This window comes from Stenella coeruleoalba (assembly GCF_951394435.1).
Source record: "Stenella coeruleoalba genome assembly, chromosome: 13".
Classification (NCBI taxonomy): Eukaryota; Metazoa; Chordata; class Mammalia; order Artiodactyla; family Delphinidae; genus Stenella; species Stenella coeruleoalba.
The window spans coordinates 64,258,907-64,280,826 of NC_137159.1; the positions used below are offsets into that span (position 1 = coordinate 64,258,907).

The 21,920-nt window shown below is 39.3% G+C and overlaps 1 protein-coding gene across 3 annotated transcripts in view; it reads right to left on the reverse strand.

Annotated features, from left to right (window-relative positions):
• TTC27 (tetratricopeptide repeat domain 27) overlaps positions 1–21,920 on the reverse strand; it is a 184,685-nt gene that overhangs the window by 41,890 nt on the left and 120,875 nt on the right. For all 3 annotated transcript variants that reach the window (XM_079941111.1, XM_079941112.1, XM_079941113.1), the window contains exon 13: positions 16,777–17,004. In XM_079941111.1, the coding sequence (XP_079797237.1) occupies positions 16,777–17,004 (228 nt within the window). The remainder of the gene's footprint in view (positions 1–16,776; positions 17,005–21,920) is intronic.

Genomic DNA, 21,920 nt, shown 5'->3' on the forward strand with positions numbered 1-21,920 from the left:
CCTCTTCTCTCCATTTAGCCCATATAAACCACAGGAGAGCAAGAGGCCACATCTCAACACAATTCTTTCGTAACCCCTCCCCCAATACCTCACAGTGATTTTATAAACAGTTCATTTACACTTATATTCTAGCTTACACTATAGAAGATGCTTAATAAACAGAAACTGCTATTATAATATTAATGCTCTCATCTTCTTTCCTGTTTCGTTGGAAACATTATTCTGTTTCCAGAGCTAATGCCTTCATCTCTTCTCATTTCACTCCTTCCTAGAATGACATTCCCTAGGTTAGCAACCCATCTCTCTCTATAACATTCAATCTCTCCTTCACTCACTGGATTCAACCACATAAAGGTCTCCAGTATCTTGAACAGTGTTACTTGACTCTTCTGCCCCTTGGTACAACACTCTACATTTTGACTCTCATTTCCTTGACATGCTCCTAAAAACAACAGTCTATGGATGTTATGTCCATTTCCTCAGCTGCCACACACTCTTTTGCCTCCTGAAGCTGGTTCTGAAGGTCATTAGTGAGCTCCAAATCCAATAAACTCTTCTTAGCTCTCTTTAGACTTTATCACTACACGTGACATTTCTTACGGATACTCGTTCTTCCTTTAGTTTCCATGACTCCCTTCTTTGGGGTCCTTCTATCCCTCTGACCAAGACTCTGATATATTTTGTTTGAATCATATTTCACTGGTGCTACTTCCTCTATCTTCCTCCAACCCCAGGAGATGCCCGAAGTTCAAGATTTTGCCTCGTGTTCTCTTCCAACACGGTTTTCTGTCAAGAGTTCATTCACTTGCATGGATTCACCTTACTTCCACAGAAAAGCCCCAATCTGCAAGCTCAGTTCTTGGCCTCACTCCTAGGCTTCAGGCTTGGACTGCCTTTCACTGGACTGTGAGCCCTCTCTACTTCGACACGGCAACATCTCTTCATATTCAACACCCAAAACACATCATCTTCCCCTACCAAAGATACTTTCCCTTCCTCCTGAATTCTCTGTATCTATCAATAGGGACATTTCCTTTTTAACCAAACAACTGAGAAAACTGGCATGTTCTCAGATCCCGAACTCTCCCTCAATGCTGCCAATCCAGTGAATAAGGCCCAGAAAATTTTCCTTTATAATGAGCTTCAACCTGTTCTATCTTTCCATCCTCACTGCTAAAGCCACTGATCACTCATCCATGACATTCATCCCTTATTTAAACTTCCTAGAATGTCACTTTTGTCATATCACTCTTTTATTCAAAACCACAACAGACTTCCATATCTGTAGGGTTACTAATCCTGAAGAAAGGCACTTAAGGCCCTTCACAAACTAGTTCTGTCCATATCATTTCCCAGTGGAAACTCTCTGCTCTCTGCTGATAGGCTGACACAGCCCGGTTCATTCCCACATCCGTGTCTGGTTCACAGCAGGATCTTGATAATGCTTAGTGAGGCAACCACATAATGTACTGTTCAAACTGCAACATTTAAAAAAATGAAACAAGGCATTAAAAAATCATTAAAATTATAGGACCTTAAAAAGACCTTATTTATTGACCAACAAACTACTGATTGTCAAATTGGTTTTACTACTAATATAACAGGGGACCTAAAGACGGTTCTATTTGAAAACCATTTTCAAAAGTAAAATTATTTATTGAATAAAATATATTAAAAATTTGTAAATTCTGATTATCTGAAATTTAAAAATAACAAAAGGAATATTAAGCAAGCTATATATTTGTGACATTTGCATATTTCTCTAATATATTACAGAATTAAAATCAATTTTTCTTAGCAGATATTCATATCCTCTAATCAGTTCCTTAGTCATATCTAATTCTAATACCATGTCATTGATATTTTCTGATAATTTTTTCAGTATCTTAGTACTTTTAATTTTTTCATAAAAGTGCCTACTGTCTACTTCAAAGTTATTCTTTATTGTTAATTGTCAAATTTATCATTAGTACATTTAAAATTGTTAAAACTTTTGATTGACTCTTTGTAGGTCATAATAATTTTAGCTGAGAAAATATTCTTTCTAAATGTATTGAGGAAAAATTAAAAATAGAACCACCGTATGATCCAGCAATCTCACTGCTGAGTATATAGCTGAAGGAAATGAAATCACTCCTCGAAGAGATATCTGCACCCTCATGTTCACTGTAGCATTATTCACAATAGCTGAGACATGTAAACAAACTGTCTGTCAATAGATGAATGTATAAAGAAATGGTGTGAGTGTGTGTACACACTGTGTGAAATATTATTCAGCCATGAAAAAGAAGGAAATCTTGCCTTTGGCAACAAAATGGATGAACTTTGAGAGCATTTTGCTAAGTGAAATAAGTTACACAGAGAAAGACAAATACCATATGCTCTCACTTGTATGTGGAATCTAAAAAAGCCAAACTCATAGAAATAGCAGAATGGTTGTTGCCAGGAGTTGGGGGTGGGGGAAAGTGGGGAGATGTTGGTCAAAGCATACAAACTTCCAGTTATAAGATAAATAAGTTCTGGGGATCTAACATACAGTATGGTGACTATAGTTAACAATACTGTATTATATACTTGAAAATTGCTAAAAGAGTAGATCTTAAATATTATCATCACACACACACAAAGGTGACAGAGGTGAGGTGACAGAGGTGTTAACTAATGCTCCTGTGGTAATCATTTCACAATATATACATGCATCAAATCTTACCACGTTGTATACCTTACACAATATGTCAATTATACAATATGTCAATTATATCTCAACAAAGCCGGGAAAATTTTTTTTTAATGTACTGAGATAACTAGGAAGCTCAGAGCAACTGCTGCTAAACAAAGGATATTCTGAATTCTAGTTTTGTTAATACTGAAGCTTATAAATATTTTTCTTTGGTCCTGTCTTTTGGCCTCCATTTAGAGTACCTTTCTTCAACAAATATTTTTAACAGGACAAAATTCATCAAATAATTCATCAAATTTATGATTCTTTGTAGGTTTCATCAAACTTACAAATTTATAAATTATAGGCCTTCTCAATTACATTCTACTCTAGAATAGAATATAAATTTATTCTGTTAAAATCAAAAGCTTTGGCAAATTATTATTGATATCTTAAGAACAATGGTACTTGGTTATTTTTTTAAGTCCTTATTTTTTTAGAGATACATACTAAAACATTTAAAAATGAAATGATATATTGGGTTTGTTTCAAAATAATATGGGATGGAGTGGGGAAATATAGATGAAACAGGCCCAGTCATGAGTTAGTAACTGTTGAAGCTGGTTCATAGGCACATGGGAGGGGACTCTTTATTCTGGTCTCTGCTAGTATATATTTTGTATAATTGAAAGTTTCATAACAAAAGGTTACAAAGAAAAGATTCCTCCTAGGTAGATGTTACAGACTGAACTGTATTCCTCTCAAAATTCATATGTTGGGGATTCCCTGGTGGCGCAGTGTTTGAGAGTCCGCCTGCCAATGCGGGGGACACGGGTTCATGCCCCAGTCTGGGAGGATCCCACATGTTGCGGAGCGGCTGGGCCCGTGAGCCATGGCCACTGAGCCTGCGCGTCCAGAGCCTGTGCTCCGCAATGGGAGAGGCCACAACAGTGAGAGGCCCGCGTACCGCAGAAAGGAAAAAAAAAAAAAAAAAAAAATCATATGTTGAAGCTCAACCCGCAGTGTGACTGTATTTGGAGATAGGGCCTTTAAGGAGATAATTAAGGTTAAATGAGGTCATAATGGTGAGGCCCTAATCCGACAGGACTGGTATCCTTTGAAGAAGAAGAAAAGACACTGGAGCTCTCTCTACACATGAACAGAGAAAAGGCCATGTGAGGAGACAGTGAAAAGGTAGCTGTCTAAAAGCAAGGAAAAGACCTCACCAGAAACCAACCCTGAAGGCACCTTGATCTTGGACTTCTAGCTTCCAGAACTGTGAAAAAATTAATTCCCACAGTGGTTTAAACCACCCAGTCTGTAGTATCAGTCAGCCCTTAGCAGACTAACACAGTAGGGATATTCAAAAGTAAAATTATACATTATTAAATTAAACCCTGTACACGATTTAAACTCTCATTGTTCCTCTTCAAGATAAATTTCAATGTCTTCCTGTTTGAAAGTTTGCTTTCAATAATTACAATCTAGTAAAAGTTGTAAAAGCTGAAATTTTTTTGAACTCCGTTAATTGAATACATAAAAGATTTCCAATTGATTTTGAACACAATGCAGCCCAAACGAAAGACTCCTTAAAAAAAAAAAAGTTCCTATCATTATAGGACACTTAAATTGATTTATTAAAAAATTCTTCAAAAAACTCTAACAGGGCTTCCCTAGTGGCACAGTGGTTAAGAATCTGCCTGCCAATGCAAGGGACACAGGTTCGAGCCCTGGCCCGGGAAGATCCCACATGCCACGGAGCAGCTGGGCCCGTGCACCACAACTACTGAGCCTGAGCTCTAGAGCCTGAAAGCCACAACTACTGAGCCCACATGCCACAACTACTGAAGCCTGTACAACTAGAGCCCGTGCTCCGCAACAAGAAAAGCCATGACAATGAGAAGCCCGCGCACCGCAATGAAGAGTAGCCCCTGCTCACTGCAACTAGGGAAAGCCCGTGCACAGCAACAAAGACCCAACACAACCATAAATAAACAAACAAATAAATAAATAAATTTATTAAAAAAAAACTCAAACATTTTTATAGTGCATTAGGTGATGGGCAGCAACAAGAGAAAGTATATACTGCCACACTAATTTTATTTTAATTCAACACCAGACATCACATCAGACATCACAAGAATTTTGTAATTTAATTACCCAAACAGTGTATATTAAAGTATGTGTAAATGACGACCGCTAGTTTTTATTTCCATTGGTAGAAGCTCGTTTGGACCATATTATGTCCACCACTACAACCCATTCCAAGTACATTTCTGTTCCACTGGTTTTCTTAATTCAAAAAGAGAATTACTTTTACCATGTTGTCATGCTCCATGAAAATTTGTATCCTTATTATCACCACTAAAAGAAATACTTTTATCATTGATGTTTAACAATAGCATTCAGAATAATGTCAGATGTTTCAACTTTAATAGAGTGAATTTCCAAAACTTTTATTTTGAATCCAATAATTAGGTGAAAAAAATTAAAACCATTGTGAGAACCAAATTAATGAGTTTTCTATTTGAAGCATCTGATGTCACTGATATAAAACTGGCAGATTCAACTGTCAGTGAACTACTTCTGCTAAGAGCTAGCACATTAACAGTTATGATCTCACTTTTCACACACACACGAAAAAATTTGGTATCAACTAATTTTCTAAACTAATTTTGCGCATTTTCATTTGCTCTAGATAAAAGTCCAGTCTCACAGAATGACATGAAAATACACCTCCTACAGCTGCATATTAAATTGTCATCTTTGGACATGCTTCCTATTAAAACAACAACAACAACAACAACTACTAACTTTTGACATAAACACTAATGCTTCTTCAGAAATCTTGGGTCTTCTGGTTTTCATGTGATTAGTGATATGATTACGGCCCCTGAGGTGGAATTTAATTATATCAGCTAAATCTTGGACAAGTTATATTAATACATTTATTTACTCTCTTGACAAGTGAAAATTAAGTTCTTAATTATTCCCTAAAAACACATTTTAAAAATTTGTTTGCTTTTTGGAGCTGATTGCTGCCAAAAGGGTTTACTATAAACTATATAAAAAGTTATCAAGCAATATAATATAGAAATAGTGGTACATTTAGAACATACAGTAAGTGACCAAACCCCTGCAGCAAGGGAATTCAGTCTATTCTCCATGTGCTTTTATTTCTGGCAGGACTGCTTTGCCTCTACTCCCCATACATCTATCTAGCCTACAATTCCCCATATTTCCCACTAATTCTGCCAACTGGTAACCAGGCAACATCATGCATCTCACAGGCTGCAGCTTGACACAAGTGTCTGATATATACCAAGGGGCTTATAGAGACATTGGCTCAAACATTTCTCCTACCACCACCCAAAACCTGAAGGAGGTGGCTGCCCTCAGCCACTCAGAGCACAGTTGATGTTATCAGCAAGCATCCTACACACTGTCCTCTAAAGGGCAATGTTAGTTAAGTTGCATCTGGAAAGCATTGGGGAAAAAAGACACAGGCTCCTACTGGCCACCTTTCAGATTTTATAGCACATCGTAAAGTGGGAGCTCCATCCACCACATGCATTAAACACAACACTAGATGAGGCTATGGCTGAAGACAGAAGTACAAAATGAATGTCTATGAAAACCCCTTCCAACTTCTTTTAATGTAACTATTAATAATAGCACTTCATTTAAAAAGTAAAAATCTGGGGACTTCCCTAGTGGTCCAGTGGTTAAGACTCTGAGCTTCTAATGCAGGGGGCGCAGGTTCAATCCCTGGTCAGGGAAATAAGATCCCATATGCCGTGCAGTGTGGACAAAAATTTAAAAAAAGAAAAAAAAAAGTAAAAATCTGGGACATACAATAAACTGGATGTGTTATCAGCATATTAGGCACAAATTAGGATAGCCACTTAGTAAACTCTCAAATCTTCACCTTTCTTCATGCTTTTCTCCTACCTGTGAAGCTAGTTCCCCTCCTGCACATCTACTCACTTTGCATCAATCAGTGAACATCTGAGCTAACTTCTGTCCCATCTCTGGCTGCATCAGTCCACAGCGATCCCTCACCTCCTCTCAACTCCTATAGCCCTTCTGCCTATACATGTATCTTTCCATATATATACTGCCAGTAATATCATATAACCTTACAAAAATGACCAGTTAATTGAGGAGGAAAGTCAAGGAAAATTTTAAATTTTTAACGGGGGGTAAGGGGGGAAATTGACAAAATAAAAGGAATAAAGTATATGCTCTGAGGGAGGGGTAAAAAATGATAGGAAGTGACATGTTCCTTTTTCAGGGCTACACATACTAGCTTGATACCTGAACAATTTCTTTGATTTTATTTTTTGCATAAAAGTAGCGGACAATGAGAATAACTACCTAAGAGTAGACCTAAGGATTTATGTTTTAATTCTGGTCCGGAGTCTACAAAATTCTGCTTGGGAGGTTTGGTGACCACTTCCCCCACTTCAGCTTCTTTTTTTTTTTTTTTAACCTCTTTATTGAAGTATCATTGCTTTACAATGCTATGTCAGTTTCTGCTTTATAACAAAGTGAAGCAGCTATACATACACATATATGCCCATATCCCCTCCCTCTTGCGTCTCCCTCACACCCTCCCTATCCCACCCCTCTAGGTGGTCACAAAGCACCGAGCTGATATCCCTGTGTGATGCGGCTGCTTCCCACTAGCTATCCGTTTTACATTTGGTAGTGTATGTATATCCATGACACTCTCACACTTTGTCCCAGCTTACCCTTCTCCCTCCCTCCCCGTGTCCTCAAGTCCATTCTCTAGTAGGTCTGCGTCTTTATTCCCATTCTGCCCCTAGGTCCTTCATGACCTTTTTTTTTTTTTTTAGATTCCATATATATGTGTTAGCATACGGTATTTGTTTTTCTCTTTCTGACTTACTTCACTCTGTATGACAGACTCTAGGTCCATCCACCTCACTACAAATAACTCAAACTGGGCTTCCCTGGGGGCACAGTGGTTGAGCGTCCGCCTGCCGATGCAGGGTAAGCGGGTTTGTGCCCCAGTCCGGCAAGATCCCGCGTGCCGCAGAGCAGCTGGGCCTGTGAGCCATGGCTGCTGGGCCTGCGCCTCCGGAGCCTGTGCTCCGCAACGGGAGAGGCCACAACAGTGAGAGGCCTGTGTATCGCAAAAAAAACACAAAAAACAAAAAAATCAAACAACAAAAAATAACTCAAATTCGTTTCTTTTTATGGATGAGGAATATTCCATTGCATATATATGCCACATCTTCTTTATCCATTCATCTGTTGATGGACACTTAGGTCGCTTCCCTGTCCTGGCTACTGTAAATAGAGCTGCAATAAATATTGTGGTACATGACTCTTTTTGAATTATGGTTTTCTCAGGGGATATGCCCAGTAGTGGGATTGCTGGGTCGTACGGTAGTTCTATTTTTACTTTTTTAAGGAACCTCCATACTGTTCTCCATAGTGGCTGTATCAATTTACATTCCCAGCAACAGTGCAAGAGGGTTCCCTTTTCTCCACACCCTCTCCAGCATTTATTGTTTGTAGATTTTTTGATGATGGCCATTCTGACCGGTGTGAGATGATATCTCATTGTAGTTTTTTGTTTTTGTTTTTTTGTTTTGCCCTAAGCAGGCCTCTCACTGTTGTGGCCTCCCCCATTGTGGAGCACAGCCTCCGGACGCGCAGGCTCAGCGGCCATGGCTCACGGGCCTAGCCGCTCCGCAGCATGTGGGATCTTCCCGAACCGGGGCACGAACCCGTGTCCCCTTCATCGGCAGGCGGACCCTCAACCACTGCGCCACCAGTGAAGCCCTCACTGTAGTTTTGATTTGCATTTCTCAATTGATTAATGAAGTTGAGCATTCTTTCATGTGTTTGTTGGTAATCTGTATATCTTCTTTGGAGAAATGTCTATTTAGGTCTTCTGCCCATTTTTGGATTGGGTTGTTTGTTTTTTTGATATTGATCTGCATGAGCTGCTTGTAAATTTTGGAGATTAATCCTTTGTCAGTTGCTTCATTTGCAAATATTTTCTCCCATTCTGAGGGTTGTCTTTTCGTCTTGTTTATGGTTTCCTTTGCTGTGCAAAAGCTTTTAAGTTTCATTAGGCCCCATTTGCTTATTTTTGTTTTTATTTCCATTTCTCTAGGAGGTGGGTCATAAAGGATCTTCCTGTGATTTATGTTATAGAGTGTTCTGCCTGTGTTTTCCTCTAAGAGTTTGATAGTGTCTGGCCTTACATTTAGGTCTTTAATCCATATTGAATTTATTTTTGTGTATGGTGTTAGGGAGTGTTCTAATTTCATTCTTTTACATGTAGCTGTCCAGTTTTCCCAGCACCACTTATTGAGGAGGCTGTCTTTTCTCCATTGTTTATTCTTGCCTCCTTTATCAAAAACAAGGTGACCATATGTGCGTGGGTTTATCTCTGGGCTTTCTATCCTGTTCCATTGATCTATACTTCTGTTTTTGTGCCAGTACCATACTGTCATGATTACTGTACCTTTGTAGTATAGTCTGAAGTCCGGGAGACTGATTCCTCCAGCTCCATTTTTCTTTCTCAAGATTGCTTTGGCTATTCGGGGTCTTTTGTGTTTCCATATAAATTGTGAAATTTTTGTTCTAGTTCTGTGAAAAATGCCAGTGGTAGTTCGATAGGGATTGCATTGAATCTGTAGGTTGCTTTGGGTACTACAGTCATTTTCACAATGTTGATGCTTCAAATCCAAGAACATGGTATATCTCCATCTATTTGTATCATCTTTATTTCATCAGTGTCTTATAGTTTTCTGCATACAGGTCTTTTGTCTCCTTAGACAGGTTTATTCCTAGGTATTTTATTGTTTTTGTTGCAGTGGTAAATGGGAGTGTTTCCTTAATTTTTCTCTCAGATTTTTCATCATTAGTGTATAGGAATGTAAGAGATTTCTGTGCATTAATTTTGTATCCTGCTACTTTACCAGATTCATTGATTAGCTCTAGTAGTTTTCTGGTAGCATCTTTAGGATTCTCTATGTATATTATCATGTCATCGGCAAACAGTGACAGGTTTACTTCTTCTTTTCTGATTTGGATGCCTTTTATTTCTTTTTCTTCTCTGATTGCTGTGGCTAAAACTTCCAAAACTATGTTGAATAACAGTGATGAGAGTGGACAACCTTGTCTTTTTCCTAATCTTAGAGGAAATGGTTTCAGTCTTTCACCATTGAGAACGATGTTGGCTGTGGATTTGTCATATATGGCCTTTATTATGTTGAGGTAAGTTCCCTCTATGCCTACTTTCTGGAGGGTTTTTTTATCATAAATAGGTGTTGAATTTTGTCAAAAGCGTTTTCTGCATCTAATGAGATGATCATATGGTTTTTATTCTTCAATTTGTTAGTATGGTGTATCACATTGATTGATTTGCATATACTGAAGAATCCTTGCGTTCCTGGGATAAACCCCACTTGATCATGGTGTATAATCCTATTAATGTGCTGTTGGATTCTGTTTGCTAGTATTTTGTTGAGGATTTTTGCATCTACGTTCATCAGTGATACTGGCCTACAGTTTTCTTTGTGACATCTTTGTCTGGTTTTGGTATCAGGGTGATGGTGGCCTTGTAGAACGAGTTTGGGAGTGTTCCTCCCTCTGCTATATTTTGGAAGAGTTTGAGAAGGATAGGTGTTAGCTCTTCTCTAAATGTTTGATAGAATTCGCCTGTGAAGCCATCTGGTCCTGGGCTTTCGTTTGTTGGAAGATTTTTAATCACAGTCTCAATTTCAGTACTTGTGATTGGTCTGTTTGTATTTTCTATTTCTTCCTGGTTCAGTCTCAGAAGGTTGTGCTTTTCTAAGAATTTGTCCATTTCTTCCAGGTTGTCCATTTTATTGGCATATAGTTGCTTGTAGTAATCTCTCATGATCCTTTGTATTTCTGCAGTGTCAGCTGTTATGTCTCCGTTTTCATTTCTAATTCTGTTCATTTGTGTCTTCTCCCTTTTCTTCGTGATCATTCTGGCTAATGGTTTATCAATTTTGTTTATCTTCTCAAAGAACCAACCAGCTTTTAGTTTTATTGATTTGCTATTTTTTCCTTCATTTCTTTTTCATTTACTTCTTATCTGATCTTTATGATTTCTTTCCTTCTGCTAACTTTGGGGTTTTTTTGTTCTTCTTTCTCTAATTGCTTTAGGTGTAAGCTTAGGTTGTTTATTTGAGATGTTTCTTGTTTCTTGAGGTAGGCTTGCATTGCTATAAACTTCCCTCTTAGAACTGCTTTTGCTGTATCCCATAGGTTTTGGGTCGTTGTTTTCACTGTCATTTGTTTCTAGGTGTTTTTTGATTTCCTCTTTGATTTCTTCAGTGATCTCTTGGTTATTTAGTAGTGTATTGTTTAGCCTCCACGTGTTTGTGTGTTTTACAGATTTTTTCTGTAACTGATATCTAGTCTCATAGCATTGTCATCGGAAAAGATACTTGATACATTTCAATTTTCTTAAATTTACCAAGGCTTGATTTGTGACCCAAGATATGATCTATCCTGGAGAATGTTCTATGAGCACTTGAGAAGAAAGTGTATTCTGTTGTTTTTCGATGGAATGTCCTATAAATATCAATTAAGTCCATCTTGTTTAATGTATCACTTAAAGCTTGTGTTTCCTTATTTATTTTCATTTTGGATGATCTGTCCATTGGTGAAAATGGGGTGTTAAAGTCCCCTACTATAACTGTGTTACTGTTGATTTCCCCTTTCATGGCTGTTAGCATTTGCTTATGTATTGAGGTGCTCCTATGTTGGGTGCATCAATATTTACAATTGTTATATCTTCTTCTTGGATTGATCCCTTGATCATTATGTAGTGTCCTTCTTTGTCTCTTGTAATAGCCTTTGTTTTAAAGTCTATTTTGTCTGATATGAGAATTGCTACTCCAGCTTTTTTTTTTTTTTTTTTTTTTTTTTTTTTGCGGTATGCAGGCCTCTCACTGTTGTGGCCTCTCCCGTTGTGGAGCACAGGCTCCTGACGCGCAGGCTCAGCGGCCATGGCTCACGGGCCCAGCTGCTCCGCGGCATGTGGGATCTTCCCGAACCGGGGCACGAACCCATGTCCCCTGCATCGGCAGGCGGACTCTCAACCACTGCGCCACCAGGGAAGCCCTCCAGCTTTCTTTTGATTTCCATTTGCATGGAATATCTTTTTCCATCCCCTCACTTTGTCTGTATGTGTCCCTAGTTCTGAAGTGGGTCTCTTGTAGACAGCATATATAGGGGTCTTGTTTTTGTACCCATTCAGCTGGTCTATGTCTTTTGGTTGGAGCATTTAATCTTTTTACGTTTAAGGTAATTATCCATATGTATGTTCCTATTACCATCCACTTCAGCTTCTAACAGCCCAAAATCCCCAGAAGTCTTGGGTTGATTTTGAATTTTAGTAGTTTCAAAAGTTACTTGGGAAAATGAAACAGGTAGGGGTAAACGAATGGTAGCTAGCAATCTCAACACAAATGCAAATGGTACACACATCTTCTGGTTCTCTAACAAATGCACCACAGACAAATGCATTTAGTTTTGTAGACCATCCCTGATATAAAACCAAACATTCCTATTTTTATAACAATTTGATTTCAGGAAGCCATTACAATGCACAAAAGCCATTCAAATATCTCTCTCATTTGCCTGAGTTTTGTTATTAAACCTAATTGTTTGGATATGTCAGAAAAGCAGGGATAGAATTTTTTAAATTCTCTTTTTCTATTTTCCTTTCATTCCAGGACTTAGAGGAGACAATAGCATGTAGGAGCTCTCCTTCTTCAGAGACAATTCAAACTTGCATCAAGAGTTATAGTAAGTCTACAGCATTCAAGTTTGCATCCTGTAGTAGTTCTGTACAACTGTAGCATCATACGCCTGCATATTTTGGCATGGCTTACAGCCTGCCTGAATTCGACCCATATGACAAACTGCAAAATATCCTCACATAATATCTGTTTGCTCTGTGACGCTGCTTGGAGCAATTGTCATTTCTTTGTCTTGCTAAGTAATTAATTTGAAATCATATAATGAGATCATTGGGCCCTGTCAAGTCCTCCCTTGCGAATTCCCTTACTCCACCCCTTCTTTCCTATTGCCCCTCCCCCACAGACAACTGTCCTGCTAGACCACTGCTATAGTTCCTAAGCCTGCCTACATCTAGTTTCTCCCATGGCCACAGAGTTGCCAAAACAATATTCTTAAATCACCTCCATGCATACCACATTCCTTCAATTCAACAAAGCCAAACACAAATCAACCCTTTAATAGCCTCCTACCTGCCAAATAAAAAAAACAAGGCCTCACCTTCAAGACCTTCCATAATCTGGCTCCAGTCTAGCTTTCCCACTGGGACTGTCCTATTCCCTTTCACTCTAAAAAACTAGCCTATTCACTAACACTCTGTACACACACACACACACACACACACACACACACACACACACACACACATACCCCTTCTCTTTGTGTTTCCAGGGCTGGGCTCAAACTGTTCACCTGCCTGGAATGCCCTCACCACTGCCTTTCCATTGGCCTGTTCAAGTATTATGTGTCCTTCAAAGCCCAATTCACCATCCTCTCTTCATCATTGTCTACAAAAGGCAGAAATAGTCTCTTTGGCCTCTGTAAAACTAGTGTCTTAAAAATTACTCTCTGGGTTTTTCTTTGAGGCCTCATACTGTTGGCTAGCTTTGTCTATGTCCACTTCACTAGACTGTAGCAGAGGGTACAAACCAGGCCATCTGGTGATCTGCTGCTACTGCTTCCTCCTCTGGTTCCGTGCCATGTGTACAGCAGACAATTAATATGTATTTGATCGAATAACTGGTTGAAGATATTATTTGTTCACTCATTCAACAATTATTTATTAAAGACCCAATATGTGCTAGGCACTGTTACAAGCACTAGGAAAATGTGAATGAACCATTACAGATAAAAATTTCTACCTTCACAGAACTTACACTGTAGTGGAGGAGAAAAAGATTTTTTTTTTTAAGTAAGCTATATATAATATTAGAAGGTGCTAAGTACTATGGAGAAAAATAAAGTAGGGAAGGAAAATAAGGAATGTAAGGTAAGGGTGGAAAGTGGGGGTGTGATTTTAAATAGAATGATTATGGAAGGCTTCTCTGAGAAAGTGACATTTGATCCCAGAAGTGAATGAGGTCATGGAGCAAGGTATGCAGATATCTATCCAGAAGAAGAACATTCCAGGCAGAGGAACAGCAAGTGATGAAACCCAGAGGCAGAAATGTGCCTGGAATGTTCAGGGAAGAACAAAGAGGCTAATGTGGGGTGAGCGAGGGGGAGAATGGGAGGAGGAAGGTAAAGAAGCAACAGGGGCTAGGCTTGGAAAAGCCTTGAGCCAGTCAGAGACCTGGCTATTATCACAGGTGATGGAGCAGAGGAATGACACATATGACTTGCATTTGGAAGGATCAACTTGGATGTTCATTGAGTATAGGCAGATTGTAACAAGACAGAGGCAGGAAGACCAGTAAGGAGGTAATATATTAACTAGGTGAGAGGTGATGGGTATTTGACCAGAATGGTTGCAGGTAGCAAGCAGTTGTCCAATTCTGGATATATTTCAAAGGCAGATCTCCTAGGATTTACTGATAGATTAGATGTGGGATATGAGGGAAATAGAAATCAAGGATGACTCCAAGACCAAACAGGCTGCCACTTACAGGGACGGGGATGATCTTGGGGGCAAAAGCTTTTAGGAGGGGGAGAACAGTATTTCGGATATTAGAAATGTTTAGTCAGAGTAACGAATGGGGAGACTGAGAATGCAGTGAGATACGGAAGTCTACGATTAAGGGGAGAAGACAGGACTGAAAATAAACTTTTGGGAGTTGTCAGCATACAGATGGTATTTAAGCTATGGGACTAGATTAAATCAAGGGAGTGAGTGTAGACAGAGATATACAGCCCAACGACTAAGCCCTAGGAACCAGCAAAGAAGACTGAGAAGGAGTAGCCAGTGAGGCAGGAGGACAATGTTAAGGCTGGACGTTAAGAGACTGTGTGCTTGAGAAAACAATCCACGTGCGTGATTTAACTTAGGCAATGGAGGCTAAGGGAGGGAATTTATTTTCCCCACTCCTTATGGCAGCTGTGGTTGGGTAAACTTTAAACAGATAAGCAAGGATATGATACAGTTTTCCATAAAAGTAAAATTTTAGTAACACAATACTGAGTTCTATTTTCTACCAAAAAAAAAAAGTGTCCAGTGATAATCAAGTTAATGCAGGGTTTCTCAACCTTGGCACTACTGACATTTTAGCTGGGATAATTCTTTATTGTGGAGGGCTGTGCTGAGCATTATGGGATGTTTGGCAGCATCCCTGGTCTCTACCCACTAGATGTCAGTAGTGCACCCCTTCACCTCCCCACCATTGCCAAAGGACCCGGAGACAAAATCGTCCCCAGTTGAGAACTCTGAGATAGAGCAAGTTGTCAACAACAACCAACTCTACGGTAAGCATTCTTGCTGCGAAATGCAACTGTCAGTTTCTGCTGATATTCTGTACTCCCACCTGTCCTACTCTCTTCTCCAGGCTTCTCACCAGCCCACAGATGAGAAAGATTCTCATTGTATTCACTACCCAGAGCGAGGAAAGTAAGCAATTAGCTCAACCTGTCATTAAAAAAAGAATGTGTTCTGATTTTTTTTCAATGTAAAAGATATGCCCCAAGTCTACCCAGTTCAAAAGTGACCCTTTCTGCACACCCTCATTCATTACAGCACTACGCAACAGACAAGAGGTAGGAGCAACCCAGTGTCCATCGACAGATGAATTGATAAAATAACTGGTATGTACATACAGTGAAATATCGTTCAGTCTTAAAAGAAAGAAAATTCTGACACATGATACAACATGGATGAACCTTGAGGGCGTTACGCTAAGTGAAATACGCCAGTCACAAAAGGACAAATCCTGTATGATCCCACTCATATGAGGTACTTAGAGTAGCCAAATTCATAGAGACAGAAAGTACAGTGGTTTTTAGGGACTAGAGTCATGGGGGGAGAACCGGGACCTACTGTTTACTGGGTGCAGAGTTTCAGTTCTGCAGGATGAAAAGAGTTGTAGGGATGGGTGGTGGCAATGGCTACACAACAAAGTTAATGTACTTCACACTACTGAACTGTACACTTAGAAATGGTTAACATGGTAAATTTTATGTTACAGGCTTTTTATCACAATTTAAAAAAGAACAGACTGCTGGCTCTGGAGTGAGACTGTCTGGGTTCAAATACTGGCAAAGTGCCCAAAGAGGTACCTGGCTCATAGTAAGTACTCAGTAAATATTAGTGGCTGATATTAAATTAGTATTATAACTAAAATTATACTAAGTCGGTGTGCATGTTTGTCAGGAGGATGGTTGACAGGTATGTGTGACTTTGGTGATTGGGAAAGCAGTCATAAAGAAAGTTTGGTTAAAAAAAATAAACATTTCTAGGAATAAAACCATTTAACTAACTGAATATCATGAAATACAAAATAGGTTGATCTTTTTCCCCTCAAAATTAGGTCCTCTCCTGTGGATTTATCTTGTACTTACTTATTTTAAAGATCCAGGTTCCTTTTGCATTATTTTTTCAAATCTTAAAAATTTTTTTAAACATTTAAAAATGCTTCTGTGCATGTAAATACAGACTTTTTTTTTCCCTAAAATGATCAACTACCCATTCTATATGTTACCCTTTTTATATAAAGGTTTTTCTTTCATTATTGACATCAACAATTACTTGCAGAGTCCTTCACTGCCTGTAATTTTGACTCTCATTCACTTCCTTCCTAGTATATCTACTCAAAATGGAGCCTAACTTTAATAGCTGTATTTGTGTTAAGGACAGTTAACAGAGAGAAATAACAAAATGAAACAGAAAAGTGAATAAAAGAAGCACAAAAGAAAGCGAGTAAGAGAAAAGCAACCTGTCCACTCTTAGTGACAAGCAAGAAGTATTCTAAAGGCTAGGTCCTTAGCTCACAGATGAGCTCCCCAGTCTTTATGAAAGAAAATGGGTGTTCATTCAGTAAGTCAAAATCAAAGAAAGACAAGAGCAGATGAGGCTTTATGAACTGTCTAACCTGCATGGGATTAATCTTCACCGAGCGTTCAAAGCACTCCACACATTCTTTAAACTCTTTGCTTCGCAGATGGAGGAGGCCTTTGGAGCGCTGGGCGCGAGCACTGCGGTGCTGAGACAACTCCCAGGCCTGGTCGTAGTAAGAGTGCTCTCGAAGGACATCTCCAAGCAAGCAGTATAGACTTGGTGTTTCTTTTTTCTCCAGCTCTTGCCTGAGGATTTCTTCTGCCTAGAAATAACAACAGAAATAACTAAATTGCTGAACAGTGACAAATGCCTATATTTTAGCACATATACAATCTTTTATGTCACATGATCCAAAATTTTATTTTCAAAGTTTGAGATGACCTGCTTATTTCATGCATCTAGCACACAGGCTGAAAAAGAGAGGAACAGTAGGAGATCAATATGGTACAAGTAACAGAGGAACAAGAAGTAAGAGGCGAACACGCTTTGCTGGCCTCTGGAATCCTCAAGAAAAGGCCCCGAGGAGAGGCTGACTTCATGATACTGGGGGGGATTCACTTAGCTCCCCTTTTCCCTGCTCCCTGCTCCAGTTGTCACCACTGTGACCATTTGTTAGAGCAGAGCCTTCAGTTCACCTCCACCCAATAGCAATGAAAAGTATGTTTTCCCTTTTTAAAAATGGTATGCTTCAGGAGCCTGGGATCGCTGAAAAATTTATAAAAGAAGGGAGAGGGTACAATTTAACAGGCACTGCTAAACACCTACCTCTTAACCGAACTACATCACACCTCACAGATAAAACCTGCTGGAATTCCCTGGTGCCAGTAGTTAGGACTCCGTGCTTCCACTGCAGAGGGCACGGTTCGATCCCCAGTTGGGGAACTAGGATCCTGCATGCCGTGCAGCATGGCCAAAAAAACAAACAAACAAAAAACCTTGCCAACATGAGACCTGCTTCCAGACAGTCCATTCACTGTAGAAATTAAAGACCATCCTCAGTACATGGCTTGGGTATTATTCTCATGTGTCCACAATTCGGATTCACCTTGTCACCCAAGCTAACTCTGTACTTGTGACATATACTATCTCACTTCCCCCACCCATGTCTGTTACCCACCCCCACCCCCATTTCTGATTAATTTCAACAGAGGGCAAGACGCATGGTAGCAGCTCTACTTTCCATCCTCACATACAAATACTTCCACATGAACAGCAGTGGGGTCACCAAATATGCCAATACAGCCTTGGCCGAAGTGGATGGAGATAACCAGGAAGCCATCCTTTGGTAGCTAGAATGGTAGTTTAGACCCCCTAACTTGCATGGCTGGCAATCTTAAAGTCTGTATATCTTATTTTCTTTAGGTTCAACATATCTATAATTTAAGTCTTAAGCAGTCTAATTTTTGTGAAATCTTTTAAAAGACGGCTGTGCTTCTAAAAGTGTCTTCGGATGCTATGGCCTCTTTTGCATTTCTGATACAGTATGGGTTATGTAGGTCTTTTAGGCTAGTCTGAAAATGAAACCAGAATTTATAAAACAGGTTCTAAGAGAAAACAATTCCAAGTCCTAAACGGCCAAAATAAACATGAAGTTTTCAAATATAATCCATGCAATTCCTTTATTCACAGATAATACAGCAGTTATTAATGTATCTAACTATAATTCTGTATTCGATATATTTTCAGTAGGTACATTTCAATATACTTTGTATTTAATATATTTATTTTTATGTATATACGTGTATGTATTCAACCAAATTGTGTATAATAGATTGTAGCCACAGCAGGATTTTTGCTGAAATGACCTTACAGTGTAGTTGAGGCATTTCTCTTGACAGCACGTCACTAAAACTCGAAACCCACACTCTCCCACTTCTGCTTTAAACTGCTAGAGTGGATTCTGTGGTCTGCAATTAAACAGTGACCATTACAGTAACTGGGTACAGAAGTTACTGCTGTCAATACACTCCTGAAAAAAGTGAAACTTTAGTTTTATAAGGAACCTCCATACTGTTCTCCATAGCGGCTGTATCAATTTACATTCCCAGCAACAGTGCAAGAGGGTTCCCTTTTCTCCACACCCTCTCCAGCATTTATTGTTTGTAGATTTTTTGATGATGGCCATTCTGACCAGTGTGAGATGATATCTCATTGTAGTTTTGATTTGCATTTCTCTAATGATTAATGATGTGGAGCATTCTTTCATGTGCTTGTTGGCAATCTGTATATCTTCTTTGGAGAAATGTCTATTTAGGTCTTCTGCCCATTTTTGGATTGGGTTGTTTGTTTTTTTGATACTGATACCATACGACCCAGCAATCCCACTACTGGGCATATTCCCTGAGAAATCCATAATTCAAAAAGAGTCATGTACCACAATGTTCTCTGCAGCTCTATTTACAATAGCCAGGACATGAAAGCAACCTAAGTGTCCATCGACAGATGAATGGATAAAGAAGATGTGGCACATAGATAGAATGGAATATTACTCAGCCATAAAAAGAAACGAAATTGAGTTATTTGTAGTGAGGTGGATGGACCTAGAGTCTGTCATACAGAGTGAAGTAAGTCAGAAAGAGAAAAACAAATACCGTATGCTAACACATATATATGGAATCTAAAAAAAAAAAAAAAAAGGTCATGAAGAACCTAGGGGCAGGATGGGAATAAAGATGCAGACCTACTAGAGAATGGACTTGAGGACACGGGGAGGGAGGGGGAAGGGTAAGTTGGGACAAAGTGAGAGAGTGGCATGGATATATATACACTACCAAACGTAAAATAGCTAGCTAGTGGGAAGCAGCCGCATAGCACACGGAGATCAGCTTGGTGCTTTGTGACCACCTAGAGGTGGTGGGATAGGGAGGGTGGGAGGGAGGGAGATGCAAGAGGGAAGAGATATGGGGACATATGTATATGAATAACTGACTCACCTTGTTATAAAGCCGAAACTAACACACCTTTGTAAAGCAATTATACTCCAATAAAGATGTTAAAAAAAAAATGTGAAATTTTGTGATTGGTTATCTGATCTGGTTGGAGTTGAAGACAATGAGGATCCAGTGATCATGACAGGGTTTAACGTCACTAGTCCATGACATCCAGTGATGAAAGGATTACTTAAATTATCACCTGCGGTAACTTAGAATGAAGCACCGATCTAATGCAAGGCTTTTGCAGTTTGAGTGACAGGACATTGTGAGAGAGCGCAAGACTGTGAGGTAGGTCAGCTGCTCCTAAGTTCACTGGACAGCTCAAAAAGAGAAAAGGACACTCAGTGTTTTAAATCCTCAAGGCCAGAGAACCAGGGAATTTCTATAATTTCCTAAAAGAATTTGTTTTCCTTGTCGCTGCCAAGCTGGTACAGGCAAAAATCAGATGCAGGCATTGCTCTTGTAGGATTGCTGAATTACAATATAGGATGAATTCACTTTCACTAGTTCTATGTGAAAGTTAGGGCATTTGATTGGGTTAATCAAATATGCTTTACTGATTCATTTTATTTCCTCTATTGCCTCTTAGCTACACATCATTTTATTAAATTTTCATGATTGCTCTAGGGCTACTCGTGTGCATCTTCAATTGATCTAAGTTCATTTAGAGTTAATACTGTATCACCTCACCTTTCTCATGTCACAAGTGGCCTTCCTAAATTTCTGTTCCCCAGAAGCAATGAAATAAACAACTGCTATTGTTTTAAGCCACTATGTTTTGATGTGGTTTGTTATATACCAATAATAACTGCAACAGTTGTTTAAAGCGAGAGGGTTACTCTAGTGCCAGTTACTTCGTCGTGGCCAGGAGAAGAGGGCACTGATTATAAAAGAGCAAGACCCAAGAATTTAAATGGAGACATTTGGGACGATTCAGATAACAGAAAACCCCCAGAGTCTATGGAGTTTCCTAAGCCAGCAGAGGCAACCCTCCCCTATCTGATAAGACTAGTGCTACCTTGCTTAAGGACAGTGTAACAACTACACCTCAAGGAGTTACCTTGCAAGAGAATGCCAATTCTCTCCTATTACCTAACCCCTCCCACCCCTCATTGCCTCCAGACATGTAAATGGGTTTATACACAAAAAGAACTGCAAGATTTTGTTACTTTCTAGAGAGAAAACCTTGGGACCATGTGGAAAAAGATTCTAAGGGAGCTAGACCATAGACAAAGAGGATCATAATTTTAAATCAGCTTAATGTAGACACTCATCAGAAAATTTTGATTCACAGTTCTAACGCAAGCAGCTGGGGATGGTTCCAACTATTTGCTCAACTGCTTGACTAAAACCTAGACTCAAACATGGCCAAAACGAAGGCTGAGATGCCAAAAATTCCTTGGTGTAATATGGAAGAAAGAATCCAACAACTCAGAAGAAAAGGCTGTTGTTAATTTAGCATTTGCAACCTGTTACCCACCCTACCTGTGTCCCCCATTAAGGCCAAGGGGATACTCCTTTCACCCTGACTTTGAGAAATACATTATACCTGGGAGTATCAGCATTTTGAAAAGTGCTATAGTAGATATCCTATGTAAGCTGGGGGTAAAGCCGAGAGGTCCTTCTGTTAAATGGGCTTCCTGATTTCAGTGGGGATGATCAGAAGCCAAGGTAGCAGAGACTTGCTGATAGCCCCTGGAAGCAAGACGAACACAGTTCTTTGTAACAGGCACATCCAGAGTGATAAGTAGAATGGTGTGACTAGCATGGATCATAGGTGATGGCCAACTGATCATAAAGATTTTTAACCAAATTAGATAAACAGCCAACTAAGTACAACTTGATCTACGTAAGACTTAAAAAAAAAAATCTAGATTTGGAGACTAGATGTCTGACCTGAATCACCATGCTGACACACTGTCTCTCACCCAATTCCTATCCCTGAGTCATTTCACAGACTCAGAGCCTCTTATAAGCAAACAAATACCTAAGCAAGCAACTCAGTACTGGTGAGAAAGGACCCTGTGATAACATAACACGTGTATACCACAATTCTTCTTCCCTAAATAAGTAATTATAACCATTTACCAGGTAATTTTATCCTGGGGAAAAAGAAATAGCTCCTCTTTTCAGGGTTGATTAGCTCTTAGTTACTGCTAATCCCTGGGGACCCAGAATATCACCATGTTGAGTTAGCGGGTTTATGGGAGATACTAAGCCTACCATGGGATGGACTAAGTCCCGA